The sequence below is a fragment of the Lontra canadensis genome, unplaced genomic scaffold (assembly GCF_010015895.1).
Source record: "Lontra canadensis isolate GAN:19392208 unplaced genomic scaffold, GSC_riverotter_1.0 scaffold74, whole genome shotgun sequence".
NCBI lineage: Eukaryota > Metazoa > Chordata > Mammalia > Carnivora > Mustelidae > Lontra > Lontra canadensis.
Window position 1 is genome coordinate 1,915,808 of NW_022631068.1, and position 27,980 is coordinate 1,943,787.

General features: G+C 37.8%; 1 protein-coding gene across 4 annotated transcripts in view; it reads right to left on the minus strand.

Annotated features, from left to right (window-relative positions):
* The window catches only part of PIK3C2A (phosphatidylinositol-4-phosphate 3-kinase catalytic subunit type 2 alpha), a 99,589-nt gene that overhangs the window by 63,714 nt on the left and 7,895 nt on the right, over window positions 1-27,980 (minus strand). For all 4 annotated transcript variants that reach the window (XM_032881130.1, XM_032881129.1, XM_032881128.1 and 1 more), the window contains exon 2: window positions 9,669-10,803. In XM_032881130.1, coding sequence (XP_032737021.1) covers window positions 9,669-10,739 — 1,071 coding nt within the window. In that variant the 5' untranslated portion in view covers window positions 10,740-10,803. The remainder of the gene's footprint in view (window positions 1-9,668; window positions 10,804-27,980) is intronic.

Below are 27,980 nucleotides of genomic sequence, written 5' to 3' on the forward strand. Positions count from 1 at the left end.
ATTTGGGAAAGGGAGAATAGAGAGTTATTAGTAAGTATAATTTCATTCTTGTATGATGAAAATTTATGGCGATGGATGGTAGTGATGGTTGTACAACAATATGAAATGTATTTAATACTAGTGAACTATACAATTAAAAATGGTTAACACAGTAAGTCTGCTTATGTGTATTTTACCACCCCTCCCCCCCAATCTAGCAATTACTGAGCATTTATTACATGTCAAGCCCTGCTATATGAAATTTTTAAATATGTTTTATTTATTTCTTACAAAGCTCTAGTAGGTGGGTAGTATAATCCCCATTTTACAATGAGGCACAGTGAAGTTAATTAACACAAGGTCACACAGCTAATATAATCAGAGTTAAGATTTCAAACCAGGCAGCCTAGCCTCAGAATCACATGCTTAATCACTCTGCCATTCTCACCTCTCAAAAAAGTCTCCCTAAAAAAACCTTAAAAACATGAGAAAAACAACATTATGACCTTTGCAGGAGCAATGCTATGTAGAAAACGTCTACTTTTGCATGACCCAATAATCATCTTTCCTTAATTCTTTTCATGTTTTACTTATTAACAGATTTTGAATCTCCTTAGTGGCGTTTATAGATTTTTTTTAACCCAAAAAATTGTACTATTCAGAGTACCTTTCATGAATTAGGTCTTTCAAGAAGATTATAGATCATAGATCACACAGATCATTTCTGCAATATTCTATATAAATTTCAATTGACAGTGACAGAAATAGACTACAACTAATTCTCTAGTCATACATCAAGATAAAAACACCACCTGAAAAGTTAACTCAAAATGTTTTTATTTTGTTTTTACAAGTAAAAAACAGCTGAACTGCCAATGTGTCATTTCATATAGTAACATTAGGGTTTTTGTTTTTCTCCATTCTTTCTGGAACAATTTATTTTTTTTTAACATTTTACACTTTACACCTATTCCCTCAACTTTTGCCCCCAATCCCTCCCTTTAATTCCAAACAACCTAGGCATCAAACAACCTCTTTTCTCCCTTGATCTTGCACAAACCTCTTTTTTTTAATTTTTATTTATTTTTTATTTATTTTTTTTTTAAGATTTTATTTATTTATTTGACAGACAGAGATCACAAGTAGGCAGAGAGGCAGGCAGAGAGAGAAGGAAGCAGGCTCCCTGCTGAGCAGAGAGCCTGATGTGGGGCTCGATCCCAGGATCCTGGGATCATGACCTGAGCTGAAGGCAGAGGCCCAACCCACTGAGCCACCCAGGCACCCCAATCTTGCACAAACCTTTATGTAGCATTCAAGGCTATTTTGTACTACAGTTATATGCACATACAGTGTCTCTCCTTCTAAACCAAGTTCTTTAAGGATTAGGTCTGTAAATGATTCATCTGTAACCCACACACTGTATCCTCAAATACTTTTCAACAAACGAAAGAGATAAAAAATTGCTAATGCTATTATCTAATATACAGAAGAAAGAAAGAAGAGGTCTGTGGGGGGGGAGGGGAGACCGTGAGCTCTCTAGTAAGATAGTTTAGGTTTGTAAATCCATGTAGTTGGTTACCATCTAGAACTATCCTATTCTAGAGCTAAAGGCACAGATTTGAGGATCATTTAATTTCTGCTATTTTCTACTGGGAAATTTCTCTCTGCTAATGGCTGTAGGCATCCATCAAGATCAAGGAGAGAGCAATATTCCACATATACACATATGTGAAGAGATTTACTATAAAGCATTGGCTCCTGTAATTATAGAAACTGACAGGTCTGTCAGTTGGCAAGCTGGAGACCCCGGAGATAATGGTATAGTTTTCATCTTAGTCCAGCAGGCTCAAGACCCAGGAAGAGCTGATATTTCAGTTGCGAGTCCAAAGGCAGGAAAAAAACCCACATTCCAGCTCAAAGGCAGTCAGGCGGGAGGAATTTCCCCTCATTAGAAGTAGGGTCAGGGTGCTTTGTTTCATTCAGGCATCGAACTGTTTGGATGAGGTCCACCCACAAAAGGGAGGGCAATCTGCCTTTACTCAGTCTATTGATTCAAATATTAATCTCATCCAGAAACACCCTTCAGACAACCCCAGATTAATGTTTGACCAAATGTCTGAGCACAATCAAAGGGACACATAAAATTAACTACCAGAGCATCTCAACCACAGAGAACCAAGGAGTCTTATCACTGCAGGAATGTAGAGCAGTAGCTTTCAACCTAACTTGGAGCCTCAAAATTAAGCACCAACCAAGAGAGTAGAGGTAAGAGATATTAAAGACAACAAGAGCAAAACCTTGGAGAAATGCCTATGTTTAGAAGCTAGACAAAGGAAAAGGAGGATTACAGGAGGGAAACTAGGAAGTAGATTTAACTAGGGCAGAGAAAAGAAGTTTCAAGGAAAGGATGCAGTCAGCTGTTGCAAATGAAGCAAAAGAGTTGGACAATGATTATGCTCACTAGATTGGCAATTAGTATTCATATTACCAGAAACAAGTTTCTGCAATACAATGAAAACAGGAGAGACTGTAAAGGCAGTAACTACAAATTCTTCTTTAAAGAGTAATGGTAGAAAATATTTTGGGGAGATAAAAATAAGAAAAGAGGTGAAAGAATTAAGTTTTGAAAAAGTGAAAGAATAGCTCCTCCATCCAAACCAGAAAGAAGAGGCAAATCTGAGGTGGGTAAATGCATACAAAAAATGGTCCTGGGGCGCCTGGGTGGCTCAGTGGTTAAAGCCTCTGCCTTCGGCTCAGGTCATGATCCCAGGATCCTGGGATCAAGCCCCGCGTCGGGCTCTCTGCTCAGTGCAGAGCCTGCTTCTCTCTCTCTCTCTCTCTGCCTGCTTCTCTGCCTACTTGTGTTCTCTGTCTGTCAAATAAATAAATAAAATCTTAAAAAAAAAAAAATTTAAAAAAAAAAAGGTCCTAACCTCAGTAGTTTAAAAAAAAAAAAAAAAGTAGTTAAGGTCATCCACCAGAGGAGGTAGAAAGGGTGGATTAAAGAAAGTGATGAAGGTTTGAAATAACGCAAAAAACTCCACCAGTATATACTTTATAAAACAGTTTTAAGAATGGGAAAGCTTTACACCTACACAGATGCAAGGTTCATGCCAGACTGTCCCAGAAATCAGACTGAACACAACACCAAATTTTCTTTTTTAGAAGATTTTATTTATTTGACAGAGAGACACAGTTAAGAGAGGGAACACAAGCAGGGGGAGGAGAGGGAGAAGCAGGCTTTCTGCCGTGCAGGGAGCCCGATGCCGGGCTCAATCTCAGGACCCTGCGATGACCAGAGCTGAAGGCAGACGGTTCATGACTGAGCCACTCAGGAGCCCCTAAATTTTCAATAAATGTACTTTAAGTGTTGTGTGTGTGTGTGTGTGTGCGCGTGCACGCACATGTGTAAATACTGTATGTCTATAACAGTTACTATTTGGAACAAAGGTAATCACTTCTTTATATGAATTTTTAAATAGTTTTAAAAAGATACTTCACTAAGCTATTGAAATAGTTTACTACGTTCAGCTAGACAATGAAAATCATGTTGTTCAGTATTCCCTCTTACTTAGGGGCACCTGGGTGGTTCAGTCAGTTGAGCATGTGACTTTTGATTTTGGCTCAGGTCATGATCTCAGGGTTATAGATTAAGCCCCAAGACATGCTTCAAACTTCAGTGCGGAGTGTGCTTGGGATTCTCCTCTCCCTCTGCCCCCCACCACCCTATGAAATAACTAAAATCTTTTAAAAAATTTAAAAAAAAAAAAAGATTTCCCCTTGTTTAAAATTAATGATAGAGATTCTGCCAATGGGGTATATAAACGCTTATAATGTTAATACAGTTAACTTTTAGAAAGAACTAAAACCCATAGAACTTTGCAAAGCCAGTTCTATGAAAATAATTTGATTACTAAAATCTTTGCAATCTTCTCAAAGTAGCTAAACTTATAGCTATTAACTAAAAGTCTGATTTAAACTTAAGTTGCCATAAGACAATTTTAAATTCTATGCTGCTTTTCCTGGTATTGGTCACAAAAATTTGAACCAAAGCCTTTAGATTATTAACAAAAGACACTAAAAGGAAACAGGAAGTAAGCTTGCTGAGTAAGAAGAAAAAACACTCTTTTACCACAAAGCATAAATTCTTAGAGGAAATGAATACTTTAACATGTAAAGTAATTTTAAAGAATATGCACTGCTATCCTCCCCAAAATATGAGTATCAGGGAAAAGTTTTAAAATAACCTGACAGAAACCGTCATTATTAAATGACTACTTATAAGATCTAAAGTCAATATTTAACTATATTATCTGCCTCCTTGAATTTTCTTCCTCATCAGTCCTTGTTCTATTTTCTGGAACAATGGACTTTAAAATTAAGTTACTAACTTGAATTTCTCAATTCACATCAAAAAATATAAATGGGATTTGCTTAATTTTAACCTTTTTATAAAACTTTCAGAACCTGCTGCCACTTTTCTGTTAAAATCTAGCACAAAAATGCTACTTACTATAGCACAAAGGTAATATACTTAATATACTGTGAAATTTAGTATATCACTATTTCATCTTTTTTACAATACCGTGATTTTCATTTATCCTACTTCCTGAATTGGTTTGAGAAACTATGTCCACACTACAAAACTTCATTATTATTATTATTTTTTAAGATTTTACTTATTTGAGAGAGTGAGAGAGATCATAAGCAGGAGGGAAGGGTAGAGGGAGCAGCAGACTCCCTGATGAGCAGGGAGCCCAATTTGGGACTTGATCCCAGGACTCTGGGATCACAACCTGATCTGAAGGCAGATGCTTAACCCACTGAGCGACCCAGGTGCCCTCAAAATACAAAACTTTCAAAGAAAGAAAAAAGTCCAGTTCCTCTTACATGGGAACTTTCCAAACTTTAAGTATTACTCCGGAAATATATCCCAGAACTCCTCCAGTTTAACTGATAAGGGACAGAAGCAGAAAAATGTTCACCTTTAGCCCAGAAGGCTGACCGATAGCCTGCATAGTTTCAAAAAGGTTGCTATATTCTTCAAGAGTCTCATGTAAATCTCACCAATAATTAATATCAAACTGAATGATAAGCACCACAGAAATATTATGAAAGTAGTTTTACGAGTAGAAATTCAAAGACATCTAATAATTTAATACTCTCTGCACATCCCCTCCCCCTTGAGCACTAAGCATATAACCACCAGTTTCATACAATTCAAGCTCTTTTTGCCCATGGGTCCTGTCCCCATTCTAATTAAATAAACCAAGCTGCACCACAAAACGTCTCAAGAATTCTTGTCACACTCAACGATCCCACAACATAACCATCTTTTTCACAGATGAAGAAACTCAGATCCACGAAGTGACTTATCTCCAATTAATATTCTCTTCAAAAAATAAAAAAAAATTATCTTCTTCAGACAAAACATTTCCAATCTTTTCAATGGTTCCTTAAAGGACTTAGCTTCTAGCTCCTGAAAACTGCAGTTGTCTCTTTTCAAGACATACTCTAGTTTGCCAGTGGCCCCTCTTTGAATGTGGTGCTCAGACAAAATTATTAAATGGGATTTTAATAATGGAATGATTAACAACTGCATTCCTCAGCCAGGCTGCAGTTAGACTCCTTTAAGACTGGGCAGGTGGCCTAAGCCACCTCAATTCAGAAATAGTGCCATTTAGTAAAGCTGTTGATATATACATTCTAGAAATCAAGCTCCCATCTGAGTGCTCAGCTGCTCAAGTCATGTTATTTTTGCTTACTTCGCTTATTAGCACACTCATGTTTCTCATAAACAGTTTGCTTACTCTGTGATCCTTAACCCCCACCCCATACTTAAACTTTTTTTTTTTTTTTTTTTTTTTTTTTTAAACATAGGCTCCACACCCAGCATGGATCCCAATTTGGGCCTCAAACTCATGACTCGGAGATCAAGGGTAAGACACTCAACTGAGCCACCCAGGTGCCCGCCCCATACTTAAAACAAAATCTAACAGGTTTCTGTTAAAACTGATGCTTAGAAGCCTAGTTAATTCTTCTTTTTTTTTTTTTTTTTTTTGAAGATTTCATTTATTTATCTGAGAGACAGGAACAGAGAAAGCAACAGAAAGCACAAGCAGGGAGGACAGGGAGAAGCAGGCTTCTTGCCGAGCTGGAATAATGTTTCCCTTAGGATAAATGACTTTCCAATCCTGAGAAAGTTAGAATTTGAGACAGATAATGAAATAAACCAGTCATTTATAAATATTTTATTAAATTCAAGATAATCTATGTATTGTGGTCACAATGCATATATTGTAGAGATGTGAATACATACAACAAAGATGTGATGCAAGGAGCAGGATTATTTGAAAGTGACCTGGATGCTCATTCGGAATTGCATGGACAATCAAGGGCTTTCTGTCTTCTACCAATGGGAGGACTAAGCCTACACTCAGCTCTCTACAAGACTAGCAGCTTCCTTTTCTGATAGCAGACACTTCAACTTTCCATAGTTCCTGAGATCTCTAAGTTCTAGGCAGCTGCCCTTCCCAAACAATTCCTGAAAACAGCTGAAATCCCTAATCCCTCATGCTTCACCCATAAAAAGAAAACCCACACTTGGGGAGGGATCTCTCCACTGGAACACTGACTGAAATGTGAATCCGGCAGTGACCTGACCTGAGCAGAATAGGCTGTTTTAACCATTTAAAAACGTAAAATTCACTGGCTTTCAGTACATTCACAATGTTATGTGGTCACCACCCCTATGATAAGAACACTGAAATGGTCTAATTTTTTTTTTTAAGATTTTATTTATTTGACAGAGAGAGATCACAAGTAATCAGAGAGGAAGGCAGAGAGAGAGGAGGAAGCAGGCTCCCTGCTGAGCAGGAAGCCTGATGCGATGCGGGGCTCTGGGATCATGACCTGAGCCGAAGGCAGAGGCTTAACCCACTGAGCCACCCAGGCGCCCTGAAATGGTCTAATTCTAGAACATTTTCATCACCCCAAAAACCCCTGTACCTACTAAGCAATCACCTTCATTCCTACCTTCCCACACCCCTGGAAAATACTGGTCTTCCTTTCTCTCTGGATTTGCCTTCTCTGGACATATGATATAAAATGAATCATACAATACATGGTGGTCTCTTGTATCTGGCTTCTTTCATTTATGTTTTTAAGGTTCATCTATTATATACATTAGGACTTCACTCTTTTTTTGTAGGCAATATTCCACTGTATGAACATAACACTTTGGTTTACCCATTTATCAGTTAATTGGGGTTATTTCCACTTTGGGACTATTATGAATAAAGTTGCTAAAACCAATCCAATTTGTAGAATGAGCAAATGACTTAAACAGACATTTCTCCAAAAACGATATACAAATGGCCAATTAAGCACATGAAAAGATGCTCATCATTAATCATCAGGAAATGTAAATCAAAACCACAATGATATGCTTCCTATCCATCAGGATGGCTATAATCTAAAAAATGGAAAATAACAAGTACTGGCAAGGATGTGAAGAAACCGCAACTCTCAAACATTGCTGGTGGGATGTAAAATGGTGCAACCACTATGGAAAGAAGTTTGGTAATGCCTCAAAAAGCTAAACAGAATTACCAGCAATTCCTCTTCTAGGTATACTCCCCCTCCACCCCTGCTATTTTTTTTTTTTTTATTGGATGACTCATGGCTTAAAGTTTCCCCTTCTCCTTTTAAATACTTTAGAAAATGACTGCCATTTTGTAAAAACAAAAACCACAACAAAATGACAGAGATATTAAGAGAAAATAATTTGACACTGTATTTAGGATTTCAATTTAAAATGTGTAATTAACTTGTGATTTTTTAAAGTATTAAGAGATTATGTGGGGCGCCTGGGTGGCTCAGAGGTTAAAGCCTCTGCCTTCGGCTCAGGTCATAATCCCAGGGTCCTGGGATCGAGCCCCGCATCGGGCTCTCTGCTCCGTGGGGAGCCTGCTTCCCTTCCTCTCTCTCTCTGCCTGCCTTCCTGCCTACTTGTGATCTCTCCCTCTGTCAAATAAATAAATAAAATCTTTAAAAAAAAAAAAAAAAAAAAAAAGAGATTATGTGACTGAATTTATAAATATTGAAAAGCTTAAAAGAGCTTAATATATTCTTAGTGTGAGCTGTAGTCAAAATACATTTATAAAACACTGTATCAATTAAGATTTTCCTCTTTCTTCTGATAATGTCCTCATCTTTTTTCCTAAGCTTCCTTATTACTTGCTTCTTTCTCAAAAATGGCTTTTCAAAGTCACAATTCAAGATACACCCATCCAAAATCATGCAAAATTTGATTATTTGTGGGTGAGGGCATGGGGTAACTGGATAATGGACATTAAGAAGGCACGTGATGTGAGGAGCACCTGATAAATTATTGAACACTACATCTGAAACTAATGGTGTACTATGTGTGGGCTAATTGAATTTAAAGGTTTTTTTTTAAAGATTTTATCCATTTATTCAACAGAGAGAGAGAGTAAGCACAAGCAGGGGAAATGGCAGGCAGAGGAAGAAGGAGCAGGCTCCCCACCGAGCAAGGAGCATGACTAGGGGCTCCATCCCACGACCCCAGGATCATGACCTGAGTTGAAGGCAGACGCTCAACTGACTGAGCCACTCAGGCAACCCTAACTGAATTTAAATTAAAAAAAAAAAAAAAAAAAAAATTGCAGGATGCCTGGATGGCTCAGTCAGTTAAATGTCTGCCTTTGACTTGGGTCATGATCCCTGGGTCCTGGGATCGAGTCCCTCATCAGGATTCCTGCTCAGCCAGGAGTCTGCTTCTCCCTCTGCCTGCTGCTCGCTCGCTCGCTCTTTCTCTCTGTGGCAAATAAATAAAATCTTAAAAAAAAAAAAAAAATTCACTTCTCCTTCCCTATAGGCTAGCTGGTTACCAGCACCTAAAGAGTAGTTAAGGGTTGATCTAATTAGCCGAATGCTATAATTCACATTAAGGGGAGAATGAGGCTTAAGCATTCCCAAGATCCATAGATATAAGAGCAAAACAGAAATCTGTAATGATATACTGTATTTTGAAAGGAGAAGTCTAAACCCTGTTGCCTCTCTTCTGAGGGAGAAAGACATCCTTTCCCAGCCACCCTTAACTAATTTTTACAGATAGTAAGATGATATGAACTCGGCAACTACACCACATAGGCTATAGTTCCATTCTTAACTTTTATCAATATAGGTGTTTAAAGAGAGACCTTCATTGGCTTTTACTTCCCTTCCTCTTGCTCTTCCATTCATTCATTCATGGTTAAAATCAACAAAATAATATATGGGAAAATTTCCATAATGGGTTAAAACCCAAAATTCATTGTTTACCCTGAAAAATTAAAGAGATAAGGAGAGAAAGTAGGACCATGTATAATGAGAGGACAGGGAGAGACATAAAAATTATCTTAAATAAAAGCTTATCAGTGACAGCCAGATCCTTGATTAGGTTTTTTAAATTTATAATCCTATTAAAAATATTAATAGCACTAATTATTCAATTGACCTAAACATATTTAATTCTTTCCCACACAATCTAAGATTCACAGCACATTTAAGAATAAAGAAACCAGATTCAAAATGAAAAACAGTTCTTTTACCTAATAAATTATATACTTACCATGAATTCTGTGTTATACTACTAAGTTTGAGAAGTTAGTAAGAAAAGACTATACCTGAGATACTTGGCCCTGGACTTTTGTAAACTGAGTTGTTCGAATATTTAAAGACTGGCTTCTTGTTACCGTTGCCCCAGAAGGAGATTTTCCATTCACCTTACTTTCAAGGTGACCACTTGTTGGTGATCGCTCTTCAAGAAGAACAGCATCCCAAGGATCCTCTGGTAGTAAACCTGGAATATTTTTCTCTTCTTCATGGTCTAATACCTCTACATTGTCCACCTTAGGTTTACTTAGGGGATCCAAGTCTAACCAGTCAAATTTACTTATATCTTCAGACTTTGGAGATACCTGTAGATTGTTGACTGTTGCTTTTGAATCTGTGATCTCCAAATCAGTCCTTGCTTTTCCATTTTTTAAAAATTCTGATGTACTGGCTATTTTGTCAAACAGCTTTGCCATGTCAGGACTGACTACTGGACGATAGACAGGTAAGCTTCCTTGTGGATGAAAGGGCGTGGCAGGTGTCAAAGGGTATGAAAAATATGGAGACTGTCCTGGGAAAGTTAAATATATAGGTTCTGTGGATGGAAAAGAAGGCATTCTTGGATTGAAGCCATTTTGGAATACAGTCTGTTTACTGCTATAAGTTGACTGATAAATAGAAGGTAAAGTGTAAGTGGAAGGCCCAGATAATCCAGGTGGCCACTGTCCTCTCTGAATAGTAGGTCTAAGATAGACCTGTGTTGAAAATGAAGGGCTCAGAACAGGAGTAACTGGCAAGACAGGTGTTTTCCTAGTTTCAAAACTGTCATCCAGCAATAGTTTCTCAAGTTCAGCTTGGGTGAGCTTTTCAACATCAATATCTACTGCTCTTTTTTGGGTATCAGATTCAGGAAACACCATGAGATCATAATCCTGTTTGTTATAAACTTGTGCTTTTTGTCTGGTGTTGCTGGACAACTCAAAGCCTCTCTGATTATCAGTCACTTGTCTATCCTTTTGCAGTTTTGCTAAAGCTTCTGCTTCCATCTGTAATGCTTCTTCTTTGTCCACTTCTTTTGTTCTTGTTGGTTCCAAATGTGATGAACACTGTTTAAATCCATTATTGCTGGATATCTGAGCCATGTCCACTTAAAAGACCAAACCTTCCCTAATTTATTTTTTCTTGTAGCTTCCAAGATGGCAAGACCTATACATAAAAATAAACATAAACCTCAATTAGATTTTTTAAAACACAAGTAGATTTATTTTGTTTGTAACCTACCTCATATGATTTAGGATTTAAAGCCACTTACACATAAACAACCAAATAAAATGAACAGTTGTGGGACATCTGGGTGAAGGAACATTTTTAAAATATCTACACATTGGGGCGCCTGGGTGGCTCAGTGGGTTAAAGCCTCTGCCTTCGGCTCAGGTCATGATCCCAGGGTCCTGGGATGGAGCCCCGCATCGGGCTCTCTGCTCCGCGGGGGGCCTGCTTCCTCCTCTCTCTCTGCCTGCCTCCCTGACTGCTTGTGATCTCTCTCTCTGTCAAATGAATAAATAAAATCTTTAAAAATAAATAAATAAATAAAAATAAAATATCTACACATTGCTGGGTTAAGGGATATGTTTAGTCATACATGACTTTACCTCATTCCCTGACCTAACAGGAAAGCTAGCACTGTAAATGAACTTAAGAACCTTTCATTTTAGGTGTCTCAGTGGCTGCTGTTAACCAATGGCACTTTCCGCAGGACTCTTGGCACAAAACAACTTAAGGGCTAGTCACATATTGCCAAGAGTTTGAACAGGGCTTACTGTTATGCAAATAGCAAGTTAAAATGGTTTCAATCTTTTGCTATTTGTTAAATTACTCATAAGCCAATTAGCAATAAAAGTACTCAATATCTAATCAACAAAATCAAGGAACTATTATCAAAACACATATGAAAAATTGATTAAGGGGTTATAATATTCTACAACTATTAATGTATAATGTAACACAGATCAGAAAAATAAGAGTATTAAAGCTACAAGAAGTTGCAATACTCCTCTCAAAGGTTAAATTACGGCTGAATTTGTCACAGTTTTGACCACACTTCTATTGGGTTATCTGAAGTTAAATCATTAGTTGTAATACTGGGCTATCTGGCTGGCTCAACTAGTGGAGTATGCATGCAACTCTTGACCTCAGGGTTATGAGTCTAAGCCCCATACTGGGCACAGAGTTTAAGAAAAGAGTTATAATATTAAAATTCTTCCTTTTTAAATCGCTAAAATATTTACTCATAAGCTACAAGAAATAGTTTATTAAATGACTTCATCAGTTAGTTCATAAAAATTCATAGTCTTCTACTTAAGATAAACATAGTTCAGATCAAAATTACTGTATGAAGCAAAATGACCAGTTAAAGGGTTAGTTAGCTGCTGTGTAACAGACACATTTCTTTTCTTATCAATATGAATCAGGGATTAATTATGGGTCTGGAGTCCCATCAGCTTGATTTATGAAGCTGTAAGAACTTGGGGAAGTGAAAACTTTCCCACATGCCTGAGTTTCCTAACTTTTTTAAAACAATATTTTATTTATTTATTTCACAGACAAAGATCACAAGTAGGCAGAGAGGCAGGCAGAGAGAGAGAGGGGAGGAAGCAGGCTCCCCGCTGAGCAGAGAGCCCGATTTGGGGCTTGATCCCAGGGTCCTGGGATCATGATCTGAGCGGAAGGCAGAGGCTTTAATGCCCCAGTTTCCTAACTTTTAAAATGAGAAAGTATCTATCTCCTAAATTAGAAGGATTAAATGAAACAATGCAACTGAAAAGTGCTTATCATTGGCCTTGAGCATAAGCATTAAATAAATCACATCTATTATTAATCTAAACTGATTTGAGATTCACCTAGTTTGAACACCTAGAAATCAAGGAAGCGGGGCGCCTGGTGGCTCAGTGGGTTAAAGCCTCTGCTTTCAGCTAAGGTCAAGATCCCAGGGTCTTGGGATGGAGCCCCACATCGGGCTCTCTGCTCGGCGGGGAGCCTGCTTCCCATCCCCCTCTCTCTGCCTGCCTCTCTGTCTACTTGTGATCTCTGCCTGTCAAATAAATAAAACATTAAAAAAAAAAAAGAAATCAAGAGAGCTCCTACTTACATCCTTTTTCTAGCACAGTGCTTGTCTATAGTATATACAAAATAAAAGTTTAATGATAGGAGGTAAGGAAACACTCAAAGGGATTTCAGATTAATGTAAAACAAATGAAAATCCTAAATGCTGAGGTAACACTAAATGAAAAAATTACTAGTGATTAGGACATAAAGAGATATTCAAGGAAGACATCCTTTGCAAGTCTTTTTATACAACTATAGTTGAACTTCTGAGGCATTTCATTGAAAAGCTTTTCCATATTTTTCCCTTCTGTGGTAGACTGCAAAACCAGGCACAATGTACACTTAAATTTGTATACTTCATTGTACGCAAACATCTCATCTCAAGAAAAACTGTAAACAGATACTTTTACTAAATATATACAGACTACGTAGAGGAAAAAACTGACGTCTACTATTTACTCTGAAATTCAACAAAAAAATAATATAAGTTAATTAGCTGAGAGAGGGATAGATGGATAAACATGTGCTAAAGCAAGTACAGGAAAATATTAATAGAACAATCTAGTTGGTAAGCATATGGGTATTCACTTTGAAATCCTTTCAACTTGGCAGCATGACTGAAAATTTTCACAAAATGTTGGATGGGGAAGAAGAGGTACAAATTCCTCCCACTCCAGCACACACTTCCCCTTTATAAAGTTACATCGCTTCCCCTCCCATAAAGGGTGGGAGTCTAGTTCTCTGTGTGACTTGCTTTGTCCAATACAATATAAAAGAAGTGACACTGTGGGAGTTCCAAGTTCATGAGAGCCTGACAGCTTCAGCTCTTCCTTTTTTCAGTATAGCCACTGCCATGGGAACGCTCACAGACGATGAGAGCGCACTAGGAGAAAAAGGTCCAGCCAACAGTCATCACCAACCAGCAAATATGAGCAAAGCCACCACCTTAGACCATTCATCCACAGTCCGAATGGCCACATCCACATTACTGACCCAAGACAAGACAGCAGAAAAAAACCAACTACCCTGAGTTCAAGCCAAACTGCTAACCCAAAAAATCATTTTGGAATGAATAGCTTAGTTTATAGCAACAGATAACTGGTCAACCTTTCCTCCTCATTTTCAGAAAGCAGAAGCCAATTACCAATTTAACAGCAAATTTCCGTCTTAACTTTTCACAGCCACCACTACCACCTTCCTTCAAGTATCCTCAGAGAATGAACAGTTCCCTTTCCCTTCCTAAGCCCTTTCCTTTTATATCCTTAATACCACTGAATTCCCCTACTTATCAGTGATTGCCTCCTCTGCATTATTTTCTCTTATTTGCTTCTGCTCCTCTGCCATAAAAATGCTCAAGTTTTGTACACACTGAGGTGGAAAAAAATCTTAACATTCCTCTTTAGACTCCAGTAGCTTTCATTTTAATATTCTTTTTTCACTGCCAAAATTCTCAAGTGAGTGACCTAGAAAGTCCTTTCTTTACTCATTCTGCCTTGGAAAAATTATAATTGTCCTTCAGGGCCCAGTGCAAATACAGACACCTGAAACTTTTCTTAAGCAGCTCCTCTTAGAAACTATCTTTTCAGCTCATATAAAACTTCTATCTTAATTTTCATAGACTTTATGCTGTTTTTGCCTCATCAATATCCTTTCTTCTGATAGTAGAAATTATAACTTCCTTTTTGCAATCCTCATCTCTGTTTTGTTCCATCTAGTTCAAACAGGGCTCGAACATCCTTAGTCCTCCCACCCACAACCACATCAGAGGACCTGTCTGGCCAATTAGAGTTAATCCGAAGACTTCTGAAACTATTTGGAAAGGAAGCCTATCATTGAAGCTGCTAAATTTATGGGATTTAAGTCTGGCATCGCTGTGGCCATCTTTGCTGAAGGAGATGCTGCCCGAGAACAGATTCAAACCAGAAGAGAGCAAAGCTAGGATAAATAAAATGGAATAGATTCTGGATATTACAGGGACGCCTGGGTGGCTCAGTTGGTTAAGCAGCTGCCTTTGGCTCAGGTCATGATCCCAGTGTCCTGGGATCGAGTCCCACATCGGGCTCCTTGCTCGGCAGGGAGCCTGCTCCTCCCTCTGACTCTGCCTGTCACTCTGTCTGCCTGTGCTTGCTCTCTCTCTCTCTCTCTCTGACAAATAAATTTTTAAAAATCTTAAAAAAAAAAAAAGATTCTGGATATTACATTAAGTGTCGGGATCCAACCCATGTCCAAGACCAGTCTTTTCATTTATGTAAGCCAATAAATTCCTCTGCTTAAGCTGGTTTAAAATTACTCTCTCCCATAATAACTAAAAACCTATTTACACAGAATCTGTAACCTGTATGTCTACCCAATAGTATTGAATAAGCTTAAGTGCAGAGACCTACTTTGTAGCTTTCTTCCCTACATTTAAAAGCACCCAGCTTAATAAATATGATTTATTAATTTAATGAACATGTGGGTTTTGTTTTTTTTTTTTAAGATTTTTTATTTATTTATTTGACAACAGGTAGGCAGGGAGGCAGGCAGAGGAAGAGGGGGAAGCAGGCTCCCTGCCGAGCAGAGAGCCCTATGCGGGGCTCGATCCCAGCACCGAGATCATGACCCGAGCTGAAGACAGAGGCCCAACCCGCTGAGCCACCGAGGTGCCCCTAATGAACATGTGTTTTAAAGAAGGGAGTAAGAGCTATCAGACAGCTTTGAAGAAGAGATTTCAGATGGCACATGACTGGAATATATGGGAGAAATTAAGTTCAACTGCCTGTTACTGAATACCACAACATGGTATATTTTTCACAAAATCAGATGAATTAGAACAAAACAACATTTTGCAAAGGGAAGCAGATACTGAACTGCAATTCACCTTCCACAGGCATACTGGTAATTTATTTAACCATTTTCCTGGCCACCATATTTGGTAATGATATGACATTGTTCTGAAAGAGAGAATCAGGATTTTTTTTAAGTGAGCTTGAGATAGTTTACTCAAAAGAGAGCACACTTATTCCAAATTATTTCATACTAATGTTACCTTTTATTTACTGACAAAGGTATAAAATAGTTTAAAAAATATTTTAACAGTGAATATGGCATTTTTTCACATCAATTTATTTGCTTGCCCTATCCCCAGTATCAACCCCAAGCAGTATTTGCTAAAGTAAATTCAACTCTAAGTAGTAAAAGTAAGCTATTAACGGCTGATTTACCATATTTTAGCTTTCCAAAACATTATCATGCATGTATACTCAAACGGTAATAAAGGACTTAAAAGATTGTCCAAAAGTAACCCAGTGCTTCAGCTATTTTTTCTGAGGCTGCCACAGTGACATGCTCCATTAATTTTTTAAAACAAAACATCATTTGATGACAAACATTTAGCAGGAAACAATTTTGCACATGCTAATTCAAAATGCAAACTTCAATGCTAATGTTCTCCTAATTCAAGCTGGAAAAGACAATATAACTAGTTTCTGAATGATGACTGTATACCATCTGCCAAAATTTCCCAACACTGAGTAACCCAGTGATAATCACAAGGCTGTAGCTACTTTAAATTCTTCAAAAGAGGGCAATTAAGCTATTCAGTTAAACTTTGGGATACCATTTGCAGACCCAAAAGAATTAATTTAAAAGCTCTTCACTTCTTTGGTAGACATTCATTTAAAATTTAAATTTAAATCTCAGAAAAAAGAAATAAAACAAGCCAGTACTGCTACCCATCTAAATACTTTGTGATCTTGAAATTAAAGATAAGTAAAAAAAATAGAGAAAAAATCATTTGAGTTCAACAATGAAAATATTTCTCATCTAAACTGAAAATGAGGGGTGCGTGGGTGGCTCAGTCAATTAAGTACCTGCCTTCTGCTCAGGTCATGATCCCAGGGTCCTGGGATCCAGTCCTGCATTGAGCTCTCTGCTCAGCAGGGTGCTTCTCCCTCTTCCTCTGCCTGCTTCTCACCCCTGCTTGTGCTCATGCGCGCATGCTCTCTTGCTCTGAGTCAAATAAATAAAATCTTAAATAATAATAACTTAAAAAAAAAAATGAAAATGAATCTCAAAAAAAATTAAATAATGGCACCCCTATGGAACTGAATACTATGCCACCATTAAAAATAAAATTATTGGGGTGCCTGGTTGGTTCAGTGGGTTAAAGCCTCTGCCTTCGGCTCAGGTCATGATCTCAGGGTCCTGGGATTGAGCCCCCGCATCTGGCTCTTTGCTCGGCAGGGAGCCTGCTTCCCCCCCTCCCCCCCCGCCTGCCTCTGCCTGCTTGTGATCTCTGTCAAATAAATGAATAAAATCTTTAATAAATAAATAAATAAATAAATAAAATAATTAACACTACAGTAACCATGGAAAATATTTAAAACTGTAGCAAAATATCTACATATCTCTAACTATACATAAATCTATAGACATACACCAATATACGTTGTTTGCATAGAGATATGTAGACACTAAGTGCCAAAAACACTGCTTAAAGCAATGTATTAACTAATTTAATCCTCATAAATTAAGTAGCTACTATTATCTCCAGTATACAAACAAAAAAACTTCATACAAATTATATAATCTGCCCAAGTTCATAGTAGTTAGCAAGTGGTGAGAGAACTCAAATCCAGGCACTGCTAATTTACTATATTTTTATGTTAACAGTTACCTAGAATAAGTGTCTAAACATACCTTAGCCTTCATAAATACCAACTTTCTTCCTCAAGGCTAGTTACCTCATTCTGCATTAATAAATTTTATTGTTTAATTCTATCATGAAGCAATTAATGCTATTTAGTTATAACATGTGCCAATTTATTAGTTAATTTATTATCACATGACTAGCAAATTTATCATTTCTTTGAGAGCATGAATTCGGATTTTATTCATCCTCTTCTACTCTCCTGTAGTTGTTGAATGAATGCCTCCATGACTAGGAACTTAAGACACCGTTCTTTTTATCAAAGAGAAGCTCAAATTCTGCAACAAGCAAAGAAATTAAAAAAACAGACTAAACCTTATTAATGAGGCAACTAAATTTGGGACACCTGAGTAGCTCAGTTAAGTGTCTACCTTTGGCCCAGGTTTTGATCCCAGGGTCCTAGATTCAGCTGGGAGCCTGCTTCGCCCTCTGCCTAACGCTCCCCCTGCTCATGTTCTCAGACAAATAAATAAAATCTTGAAAAAAAACAAAAAAACTAAAAGTGAAAAATCATGTGGTTGAGTTTAGAATAAACAAGTGGTGGCAGAAAAAAATTATCTTGGAAACTAGGAGGGGAGACGGCAACAGAAAACTAAAAATAGGAGAGGAGGGGGTGCCTGGCTGGCTTAGTCAGTGCAGTGGGTGACTCCTGATCTCAGTCAGGATTGTGAGTTTGAGCCCCGTGCTGGGTATAGAGATTACTTAAAAAAGTAGAACTCTTAAATAAAATAAAAATAGGAGAGAAGTGTCATCTGTTCTAAAAGGAAGAACTCCAGTAGACAAGATAACATTCTCGAACTATCTCTATGATTCATGGAGGAAAAAAATTCATCTGACAAAAGTAATCAAGTACTTTGGTATTAGGCATTATACAACTTTGTCAAAAAGATTAAATGGATGAATGTCCTGGTGTTTGTTGGGTGAGATTAGGTTAGCACTATTCAATGGGAATGGAATGCATGCCACATACAGAATTTAAACATTTTTACAACTACATTAACAGAAAGAAGCAGACAAAATTATTAATATTTTATGTAATCCAATATATTCAAAATACTGTCATTTCAATAGGTAACCAAAATAAAAATATGAATGGGACATTTTACCTTCTTTTTATATTAAGTCTTCAAAACGTGGTATATATTTTACACTTACACATTTCAACTTAGACTCGCCATATTTCAAGTGCTCAAAAGCTAAAGGTGGCGAGTAGACAATTTATGGACAGAATTTAAAAGGAAAGGAACAAAAAGCATGGTGAACGAGCATCATTAATTTCCGGAGAGGAAGGAAAAATTTATTTTCCCAAGGGAAGTCATCCCTTCCCTCAACTCAATAAAATATCTCCAATGTCTATTAGTTAATTTTCAGGGGAAGAAAGATTTTAAGTTCCCTAGATAACATACAGCCTTTTAACTAAGGTCTGTCTTAACCATTATAAATAAGTTTTGTATTTTTAAAGTATACAATTTCTAATTGTTCTACAATTAACAAACTGTTAACATTTCATAGATAAATTTCATTTCATAGATAAATCAACCAAACAGGATTACAAAATTATAAAAAGGTTAACTTATTTAAATGTAGGGGGAAAAAAAAAAAAAGAATCATAAAGCCAAACTAACCCAGGGAATTCCTAGTTAACCTCAGTATAAAGAAGGCCATCCCAATATGATTTAAAGCCAGAAAGAGAATATTCAAATGTTTTTTTTTTAAACTTATTTTTGGTAAACAAGCACTACATAATTCACTTCTTCAATAAATATTCATTATTGGGTGTATACTAGATGCTGAAAGCAAAATTAAAAAAAAAAAAACAACCATTGGGGTGCCTGGCTGGCTAAGTCAAAAGAGCACATAGCTCTTGATCTCATGGTCCTTGGGCAGGAGTGACAGACTGGGTGTAGAGATTACTAAAATAAATAAACTTAAAAAAAATTAACTATTAAAAATATCAATGAAAAAACAATAAACATGGGGCGGCCTGGATGGCTCAGCAGGTTAAGTGTCTGCCTTCAGCTCCCTCAGGTCATTATCGCGGGTTTCTGGGACAGAGCCCACACAGGGCTCCCACCACAGTGGGGTGTTTGCTTCTCAGGATGCCTCTGACAATCCCCACTCATGCTCTCTCTCTCTGGAATAAATAAAATCTTTAAACAAAAGTTATACTAAACCTAATATACCAAACTGATTAACACATGCACAGAGAAAGAAAAAATATTCATCATACTAAACCTTGTAAGATACAGTAAGGAGATATAGGAAAATTAACAGCATATTTTGTTAAGATTTTATTTATTTATTTGACAGAGAGAGATCATAAGTAGGCAGAGAGGCAGGCAGAGGGAGAGAGGGGGAAGCAGGCTCCCTGCTGAGCAGAGAGCCCGATGCGGGACTCGATCCCAGGACCCTGGGATCATGACCTGAGCTAAAGGCAGAGCTTTAACCTACTGAGCCACCCAGGAGCCCCTTACACCATTTTTTTAAAAAAGATTTCCTTCTTTATTTGACAGTGAGAGGGAAAGAGTGAGAACACAAGAAGGGCGAGTGGCAGGCAGAGGGAGAGGGAGAAGCAGGCAGGATCCTCACTGAGTAGGGAGCCTGGGCTCGATCCTAGGACCCCGGGATCATGACCTGAGCCGAAGGCAGAGGCTTCAACCCACTGAGCCACCCAGGTGCCCCAATTACAAACCAATCTTACTCATGAAATACAAAATACAAAAAGTCCTAAACAAAATAGCAAACCAAACTTAGCTGTAAATACAAAATGCAATTTACCACATCAATAAATAATTAAAACAGAAAAAGCAATATGTTCATCTCAACAGATATTCTTAGCCAACTATGAACAGAAGGGAAGTTCCTTATTTGACCATGAGTAGCAACAAAAATCTTATCTAGGGCGCCTGGGTGGCTCAGTGGGTTAAGCCTCTGCCTTCGGCTCAGGTCATGATCTCAGGGTCCTGGGATCGAGTCCCGCATCGGGCTCTCTGCTCGGCAGGGAGCCTGCTTCCCTCTCTCTCTCTGCCTGCCTCTCTGTCTACTTGTGATCTCTGTCTGTCAAATAAATAAATAAAATCTTAAAAAAAAAAAAAATCTTATCTAATGATGAAACCTTGAAAGCGTTCCCTTTGACCATGAACAAAAACCAGGATGCCCACCACCACTTCAATGCAACACTTTACAGACTACTAGACAGCACAGAAAAGGAAAATGTAGGATCAAATAGGAAGAAACAAAGTATTATTCCGAGATAGAGTAAAAATTCCGAAGAATATGTAGGTAACAGCAATGCTAGAGTTTAGCAAGATTATTGGAAATGATACTAATATATAAAAAATCAATTGTATTTCTATATATCCATCATAGTTAGACAAGGCAATTTTCAAACCGATTATATTTACAGTAACACACACAGAACCCACTTACTAGCAGTACATGTAACAAGTTGTGGGGGGAAATTATAAAACTTTACTGACAAATACTAGGATTATCTGAATGTAAGGGATAGTTTTCCATGTTCAGAAGCTTGAAAACTTAATTTGGTGAAGATTCCACTTCTCCTGAAATAGATATATAGGCTTGATGAAATCCCATTCAAAATTCAATAGCTTTTAAAATAAAATTTGACAAGGTGATTCTAAAATTTATTCAGTAACCAAAATGACCAAAAGAGCCAAAACCCTCTTGAAAAAGAACAAGGTGAGAAGATTTGCTCTACCGAATAAAGATTATAAAAGTAATTTTATTAAAGATAATATGGTATTTATGCAGGAAGAGAAAAATCTAATAAAGAATAGGCTAAGAGGTCAAAAACAGAAACACACCTGCACAGACACCTGACTGAAGACAAGCAGCATATCAGAGCCCAGGGAAAGAACGGTCTTTTCAATAAACAAAGCTAGAACAAATGAAGGGATATGAAACAGACTCCTACTTCCCTCCTTAAGCAAAAATCAACTCAAGGCAAACCAAACGTCTAAATGTGAAAGGAAAAACTAGAATCAAAGAAGGGAAAAATTTCTTAAGACAGAAAGCACTAACCATAAGAGGAAAAAAAAAAAAACTGGACTATAATCCACAACTTTTATTTATCAAAACACACCAAAGAGGATGACAAAAACAAGCCACAAGAAAGGAAGAGATCTTTAACACATAACCAAAGGACTCAAATCCTAGATTACTAACTTGTACAAATTAAAAAGAAAATCCTAAGAACCTTCGAGTAACATTGCCCACAATAGTCCAAAGTAGAACCGAACCTGGAAGTAGTCATTAATTAGCTCAGTCTCCAGTTCCTCTCTCATCTCCAGAAGTCAGGGGATGAAACTGAAAGTTCCAATCCTCTAAACATGCCTCAGCCTCTGGTGACCAGCCCCATCCTGAAACTATCTAGGGATCTCTGACACTATTAACCTCATTAGCATACAAAAGAAACTCATGGAATTCCTAAAGCTGTTGGAATTTCTAGAGAGGAACCAGAACAAAAACCAAATATTTATTTTTTATTATATCATAGTTCATTCAGTGAAATTGTATATAGTAATGCCAATGAACTACAGCTACAAGAAAAAATGAGTAAAATGTAGAAACATGACAAGCACATGGACACACAAAAATACATACAAATGAGGGGCGCCTGGGTGGCTCAGTGGATTAAAGCCTCTGCCTTCAGCTCAGGTCATGATCCCAGGGTCCTGGGATGGAGCCCAGCATCAGGCTCTCTGCTCAGCAGGGAGCCTGCTTCCTCCTCTCTCTCTGCCTCCTTCTCTGCCTACTTGTGATCTCTGTCTGTCAAATAAATAAATAAAATCTTAAAACAAAAAAATACATACAATGATTCCAGTCACATAAATTTCAAAAACATGAAAAACTGTATTGTTTAAGAATGCTTACATAAAAAACAAACAAACAAACAAACAAAATAATGCTTACATAATGGTAAAACTGAAGAAAAGGAAAGGACTCTCAAAAGTTAGGATAGTGGTTACTCATGGAGGGAGGCAGAGATTCATGACCAAGGGTAAGTATATTAGGGACTTCTGGAATACAAGCAATGTTCTAGTTCATTACCTACTGACTGGTTATACAGGTGTTTATTTTACAATTACTTGTTAAATAATCATATATGCTTTATGCACTTTTCTGTGCATTATTTCATAATAAAATAACCTACTCCCCATATATTTTAAATTTAAGTAGCTTAAATATTTTCATATATTATACATGGTATGTGAAAATTAAACTGCCTACAATTAATAGTATGTGGGCGGGCTTAACATTCACATGTGGCAAATTATATGAACACAAGAAGCTCAACTTTTTAACATCATAAAAAATATAAATAAGAGCAATATTACCCCTTTTTATTTGCCAATCCTTAGGCTAAATTAAGGACACTACTCTCAGTTATTAAGGGATACAAAGAAAGGGTAATTAAGACTGCAAAAGAAAACAAAACAAATTACCGTTTCCCAAATTTTCACCATCTGTGAATCACTTAACAGGCACTGCACATAACATGATTTATGTTAAAAAAAACTTCACTGCATTTTAAAATACAAATAGATACTATCAGCAAGAGAGATGACTGCACACTCTCACCATTGTATGTTATATCCAGCAAATTTATTTTACTTGAATTGAATTAGAAAATCCTAATTTAATTATAGCTTGTCAGGAACGCAGCAATGTTTGATGGTAACTCGATCAGAAAGTTACTGATATGTACATACAATCTTATAGCCTCCACTTTCAACTATTTCTTGAATCTGAGCATTTTTTCTATATATTCCTACTACCATCCTAGGCCAACCATCATCTGTTGCCTGGATTATTGGAATAAATACCCAATCTGTTTCTGCCAACCCTCCACCCTCCACCTTCAGATCACTCTCAACACTGCAGCCAGAATGATATTGAAAAACTAGATCTTTCCACTCAGACCTTTCAACAGTTCCTATCTCACTCAGAAAAAAAAAAAGGTAAAATCCTTACAACAGCCTACCAGGCACTCTAATATCTGGTCCCCCTATTACTTCTGTAATTCTCCTCTGTGCTACTATCCAACTAACTGCCTTGTTATTCCTCAAATACATTATACTTCTTGCTCAGAGCCTTTGCTCTTCTGTTCCCTCTAGACTATTCTGCCCCAGGATAGCTGAATGGCATACCCTCTCACCTTCAAGTGCTCCCTGAGAAGGTGATATCTGAGCTAAGTCCTCCCTGATAACCAAGATAAAACTGCAACTTTCTCTAACTCCACTGTTCATACACTTTGCTTTTTCCTTAGCATCCAGCATACTATAGATTTTTTTTTAAAAAGATTTTATTTATTCGACAGAGAGAGAGAGAGATCACAAGTAGGCAGAGTGGCAGGCAGAGAGAGAAGGGGAAGCAGGCTTCCTGCTGAGCTGAGAGCCCGATGTGAGGCTCTATCCCAGGGCCCTGAGATCATGACCTGAGCCGAAGGCAGAGGCTTAGCCCACTGAGCCATCCAGGCGCCCCCAGCATACTATAGATCTTACTTACGTATTTTGTTGTCTAGCTTTTCCCCCTCTAGACTATAAATTTCATGGAGCTAGGATTTATCTGTTAGGCTTACTCTTACATGCCCAGCGCCTAGAACAATCCTAGAACAAGCAAGCTCACATTCAGATGTTTGTTAACAAATAAATGAAATTTAATCTAATATGCTCCCGATTAGGAAGCAATTCTTCATTGTAGAGTGCCTCTGGTGCTCTGTAAGATACTTAAAATTACACAGAAATATCTTACTCAAAGTGAGTATTTTAAACTAAGAGATAACATAGATTTTTAACCCACTCTTGTTGCATTCGTTTTCATTTCATTCGTTTTCATGACTTCATATTTTGAAGTCATCTTAAAAGTGCCAAATTATAAACCACTAATTTCTTTCTCAGGGGGAATAAAATTATGTGCATTACTCTCAGGACTGTTCTTCAGAGCCACATGGTCCTTCCCAGTCAGACCAAAACATACTACTATTTTGAAGTACTTGTGGAAAATATAGTTCACATCTGCCTGTTGATTAGAAATAGAGGCCTTGGATGCAACAGAGCAATTTCGCTAGAGATTGAATCTTGAGGTGTTACCTATATAAAATTAAAGACCTGAAGTCATGGAAGTAGTTGTAATTGCCCTGGGAGAATGTGTTAAGTGAAGAGAATAAAAGAAACAAGGAGGAAATCATAAGGGCCACTAATACTTACGCAGGAAACAAAAGGTCAGAGGAACATAATAGGTATGAAAAATGGTATCAGAGAAATAAGGGAATGCAGTGTCCTAAGAAGAATGTGATTAGTAGTGTCAGAAACTACAGAGAGGCGACACAGGATAAGGGTTGAAAAAGAAAAAAGAAAAAGAAAACCCTCAAAATCTAAGAGCTTGTTTGTGATTATTTTAATAATAGTTTCATTAGATACAATTAACTTATAAAATTCACCCTTTTAAAGCATACAATTCAGTTTCCATATATTCAGAACGGTGCAACCATCACCACTACCAAACTGCAGAACATGTTCATCATCCCAAAAGAAACACTTTACCCATTAGCAGTCCCTCCTCATTTCTCTATCCCACAGACCATCAGCAGTGATTTTTTCTTAAGAGAACAATTTGGAGAAGCGCAGAAAACTAAAAAAGTAAGGAATTACAAGTAGCAAAGACATATTATTCTTTCTATTCTTTCAATTCATTGACAGTAAAAGAAACTCAGACAGGAGGTATCAGGAATGGCTGTTTAAAATGGTTTAAAAGGCCTTCAATAGAGTAGATTGAAGACAAGAATTCAGGGAACAAAGTAATAGATATATAAAACTGGAGATTCACACTAGCTTAAATATTGGGTACAGTTGGATATGAATCAGAAGCATGGATGAAGGGTCTTTTCTTGAAAAGGAGAAGACATCTTACAAAACAGAGGTGATAAAGGTAAGGAACTACTAGGTCAGTAACTAAAAATGGAGGACTGAGGGGAGCCAATGGTGGAAAGCAGATTTTCACTATCTAAAGTTTGGTAGAGTTTTAAATACTTCATCATTTGTAAGCTTTACTATTTTAAAAGGTAATAAAAATGTGACAAAGGGGGGCTCCTGGGTGGCTCAGTGGGTTAAAGCCTCTGCCTTTGGCTCAGGTCATGATCCCAGAGTCCTGGGATCGAGCCCCACATCGGGCTCTCTGCTCAGTGGGGAGCCTGCTTCCTCCTCTCTCTGCCTGCCTCTCCGCCTACTTGTGATCTCTTTCTCTGTCAAATAAATAAATAAAATCTTAAAAAAAAAATGTGACAGAGGGATTTTCCTGTTATTAGAATATACAAAGTGGCAAGAAACTGTCTCACTTCAACAATGAAAAGCAAGCTAAATAAGCTTTAAAAAAATACTTTTAAGAGACATCAGAGAGCAGAGGACACACATTAAAAACCCTAATGAAGGGGTGCCTAACTGACTAGGGGTGCCTCGTCAGTTAAGCATCTGCCTTTGGCTCAGGTTGTATCCCAGGGTTCTGGGTTTAAGCCCTGTGTCACGCTCCCTGCTCAGTGGGAAGCCTGCTTCTCCCTCTCCCTTTCTCCTCTACTTGTGCCCTCTCTCTCAAAAAGATAAATAAAATCTTAAAAAACAAAAAACCCCTAATGAATTAAATTCCCAAAAGTGATAAACTTCTTATAGGAGAGGCAGATCCATTGTTATTCTCATCTCCGGTACAGAAAAGCTGTAAGAATGCACTGCAGACAGGGTTAAGGAAAAAACCGTTAAGACTTCTGATAAACACTTTTAATAGGCATGGGTAGGTTACCCTGACAGATTAGAATTCTGAGGCATGGTGGAGGTAAATCTGAGTGTGAGTGGTCTAAAGCCCTGGATTAAGAATTATAAGGAGCCCCAGGCATGGAACAAGTCTGCACCCATCCACCAAATATTTCCCTCAAGTCTTCACCAAATGCACAGGAAGCACACTGAAAGCTGGGGATAAGGCAGAAGAGCTGAAAGAGATCCCCCTTAAGTATGTGGGCCTCCCTGAAATATAAGGTAACCACCCTCCAAGGGCTGGGCAGGTAAGCAGGGAGAAATCCGAAATCCACCTGAGGCATTCCAGGCTTTTAGCTACCAATGCCTGGGGATGGGGGCAAGAGAGCTGACAAAAAAGCCCTCAAAAGCATCCTAGGCCTTTATAAAAGATAGGTGCCCTCCAGCAGCTGGGCTAAGGGCAGCAAGGCAAAGATCTCCTGAGACACAGAAAGCCAAGAACAAAGAAAGCAGAGAACAAAGGGACTTCCCAGCAACTTAAAAAAAAAAAAGCTAGCACCTAGGCTGCAAAACAGATCCCTAGAATCAAGTCAGTGCTCAGATCCCAAATCCTTCAGAAGAGAAACTCATTACTGCCACCCAAAGTACTTCAACCCAGAACTGAATCAAATTAAAGTTGCAACAAAGCACAGACCCATCTTACTTATAAATCAGACTTTCTCAGTTTAGTGGCTTGACAGAATAAGGTACTTTTAAGTTGTACTAATATATAATCAAAGATTAGGAGATAAAGAAAATGTGACCTGAGGTGCCTGAGTGCCTCAGTCAGTTAAGGGTCTGCCTTCAGCTCCGGTCATGATCCCACGGTCCTGGAATGGAGCCCCATTTCAGGCTTCCTGCTCAGTGGGGAGCCTGTTCCTCCCTCTTCCCTCTGCCTGCCACTCCCCCTGCTTGTGCTCTGTCCAATAAATAAATAAAATATTTTTTAAAAAGAAAGAGGGGGCACCTGGGTGGCTCAGTAGGTTAGGCCTCTGCCTTCAGCTCGGGTCATGATCTCAGGGTCCTGGGATTGAGTCCCACATCGGGCTCTCTGCTCTGCAGGGAGCCTGCTTCCTCCTCTCTCTCTCTCTCTGCTTGCCTCTCTGCCCACTTGTGATCGCTCTCTGTCAAATATATAAAATCATTTAAAAAGAAAGAAAGAAAGAAAGACAGACAGACAGAAAGAAAGAAAGAAAGAAAGAAAGAAAGAAAATGTAACCCATGGTCAAACAAACAGTCAAAATAAACAGATACAGCAAAGGCCCAAATGCTGGAATTATCAAACAGGAACTTAGGGTAAAATTACTAATTAGGATGAAAATACTAAATGATCTAGCAGAAAAAATTAAGGAGATGCATGAAGGAAGAGGGGTTGCAGTTTCAGCAGAATGATACAAATTACAAAAAAGAATCAAACAAATACTAGAAAAATAAATCAGAAATGAAGAATTAATTAGATGGACTAAACAGCATTAGAAAAGACTGGTAAACGTGAAGACAAATCAATAGGAAATATCCAAACTAAAAAGGAGAAAGATAAATGGGCATGCCTGTTGGACAATTTCAAATGGCCCAACAGTTATAACTGGAGTCCCAAGAGAGGATAGAAAAGAATAAAACAGAAGAAATATTTGAAAAGAAAATGGCCAAGAACTTTCTGCAAGTGAAGAAAGACACCAACACAACAAATTAAGACGTTTAGAAGCCCATGGGCGCCTGGGTGGCTCAGTGGGTTAAGCCTCTGCCTTCGGCTCAGGTCATGATCTCAGGGTCCTGGAATCAGG